The 2,872-nt window shown below is 48.2% G+C and overlaps 1 protein-coding gene across 1 annotated transcript; it reads left to right on the top strand.

Moving 5' to 3' along the window:
- Nucleotides 1-793: 793 nt before the first annotated feature.
- On the top strand, nt 794-1,105 carry LOC120982871 (histone H4). Its single transcript, XM_040413044.1, has one exon. It carries the CDS (start codon nt 794-796, stop codon nt 1,103-1,105), a length of 312 nt encoding a protein of 103 aa, XP_040268978.1.
- Nucleotides 1,106-2,872: the final 1,767 nt, after the last annotated feature.

Consider the following 2,872-nt stretch of genomic DNA (forward strand, 5'->3'; position numbering starts at 1 on the left):
AATGTGGAGACTATAATGTAATGTGGAGGCTTTAAATATGGAGGCTGTAATATAATGTTGAGGTTGATAATATAATATGGAGGCTGTAATATATTGTGGAAGCTGTAATATAATATGGAGGCTGTAATATTATATGTAGGCTGTAATGTAATGTGGAGGCTGTGATATAATGTATATGCTGTAAATATGGAGGCTGTAATATAATGTGAAAGCTGTAATGTAATGTGGAGCCTGGTAATGTAATGTGGAGGCTGTAATGTAGAGGCTGGTAGTATGGAGGCTGTAATGTAATGTAGAGGCTGGTAATATGGAGGCTGTAATAGAAACATAGATGTAATGTGGAGGCTGTGATGTAATGTGGAGGCTGTAATATAATGTGGAGGCTGTAATATAATGTTGAGGTTGATAATATAATATAGAGACTTTATTTTAATGTGAAGGATATGATGTAATTTACAGGCTGGTAACATGGAGGCTATAATGTAATGCAGAGGCTGTAATAGAATGTGGAGGCTGGTAGTATGGAGGCTGTAATATAATGTGGAGGTTGATAATATAATATAGAGACTTTATTTTAATGCGAAGGATATGATGTAATTTACAGGCTGGTAACATGGAGGCTGGAAAATGAAAACCACCAGCACTTCTGAGCTCAGCCAATCAGAGGTGGAGGGCGGGGCCTGGAGTTCAGGAACAGCCCCGCCCCCAGTTCTCTTTCAGGTCCGCCCATGCTCCATATAAAGGAGGGCTCTGGGCTGAGCAGTCACTGCTCTCTGCTCCTCACACCTAGAAGATGTCTGGTCGCGGTAAAGGAGGGAAAGGGCTCGGGAAAGGCGGCGCCAAGCGGCACAGGAAGGTGCTCCGTGATAACATCCAGGGCATCACCAAGCCTGCCATCCGCCGCCTAGCTCGCAGGGGAGGCGTCAAGCGCATCTCCGGCCTCATCTATGAGGAGACTCGCGGGGTGCTGAAAGTCTTCCTGGAGAACGTCATCCGGGACGCCGTCACCTACACCGAGCACGCCAAGAGGAAGACCGTCACCGCCATGGACGTGGTCTACGCGCTCAAGCGCCAGGGCCGCACTCTCTACGGCTTCGGGGGTTAATGCTGCCGCCTCCGTCCTCACAGCACAAAGGCTCTTCTCAGAGCCGCCCACATCTTCCCGGGGAGGGGCTACAATTCCACTGAGGGGTTAACACCGCCCGCCCATCAGGAGATCAGCGGCGCCCTGTGCTCAGTACAGCCGGAGGTCTACATTACAGAAACCCCCCAATAATCTGTAAATCTCGAGCCCCGGGTGTTCTCCACCGCAGCTACGGGACGAGCTGTGCTCGGAGACTGAGGGGTTAATCCGTCCCGCCAATGAGCGGCGCTGGTACAGGTCACATGACCGGCTCCACCTGTAAATCAGCAGCTCAACTATAGGCGGGAAATTCAAATGAGCGACGAGATCCTGAGCTCTCCCAGCCAATAGCAGAGCTCTGGACCCCGCAGCCGTTATGTGCCCGTAGGAGCCTCGTCCTCCTGTCCTGCACTGAGCGGCCGCACAGCCTCTCTCCAGGGAGCGCCACACTGAGGAGGTGTAGGTGACGGCGTCCCGGATGACGTTCTCCAGGAAGACTTTCAGCACCCCGCGAGTCTCCTCATAGATGAGGCCGGAGATGCGCTTGACGCCTCCCCTGCGAGCTAGGCGGCGGATGGCAGGCTTGGTGATGCCCTGGATGTTATCACGGAGCACCTTCCTGTGCCGCTTGGCGCCGCCTTTCCCGAGCCCTTTCCCTCCTTTACCGCGACCAGACATCTTCTAGGTGTGAGGAGCAGAGAGCAGTGACTGCTCAGCCCAGAGCCCTCCTTTATATGGAGCATGGGCGGACCTGAAAGAGAACTGGGGGCGGGGCTGTTCCTGAACTCCAGGCCCCGCCCTCCACCTCTGATTGGCTGAGCTCAGAAGTGCTGGTGCTTTTCATTTTCCAGCCTCCATGTTACCAGCCTGTAAATTACATCATATCCTTCACATTAAAATAAAGGCTCTATATTATATTATCAACCTCCACATTATATTACAGCCTCCATACTACCAGCCTCCACATTCTATTACAGCCTCTGCATTACATTATAGCCTCCACCTTATATTACAGCCTCCATATTACATCTATGTTTCTATTACAGCCTCCACATTACATTACAGCCTACATATAATATTACAGCCTCCATACTACCAGCCTCCACATTCTATTACAGCCTCTGCATTATAGCCTCCACCTTATATTACAGCCTCCATATTACATCTATGTTTCTATTACAGCCTACATATAATATTACAGCCTCCATACTACCAGCCTCTGCATTCTATTACAGCCTCTGCATTATAGCCTCCACCTTATATTACAGCCTCCACATTACATCTATGTTTCTATTACAGCCTCCATATTACATTATATTACAGCCTCCATACTACCAGCCTCCACATTCTATTACAGCCTCTGCATTACATTATAGCCTCCACCTTACATTACAGCCTCCACATTACATCTATGTTTCTATTACAGCCTCTATATTACATTATCTTCCTCCACATTATATTACAGCCTCTACATTACATTACAGCCTCCATACTACCAGCCTCCACATTCTATTACAGCCTCTGCATTACATTATAGCCTCCACCTTACATTATAGCCTCTACATTCTATTACAGCCTCCATACTACCAACCTCCACATTCTATTACAGCCTCTGCATTACATTATAGCCTCCACCTTACATTACAGCCTCCACATTACATCTATGTTTCTATTACAGCCTCCATATTACATTATCTTCCTCTACATTACTTTACAGCCTCCATATTACATTATCAGGCTCCACATAAT

Source organism: Bufo bufo (genome assembly GCF_905171765.1).
Source record: "Bufo bufo chromosome 4 unlocalized genomic scaffold, aBufBuf1.1 SUPER_4_unloc_4, whole genome shotgun sequence".
Taxonomy (NCBI): domain Eukaryota; kingdom Metazoa; phylum Chordata; class Amphibia; order Anura; family Bufonidae; genus Bufo; species Bufo bufo.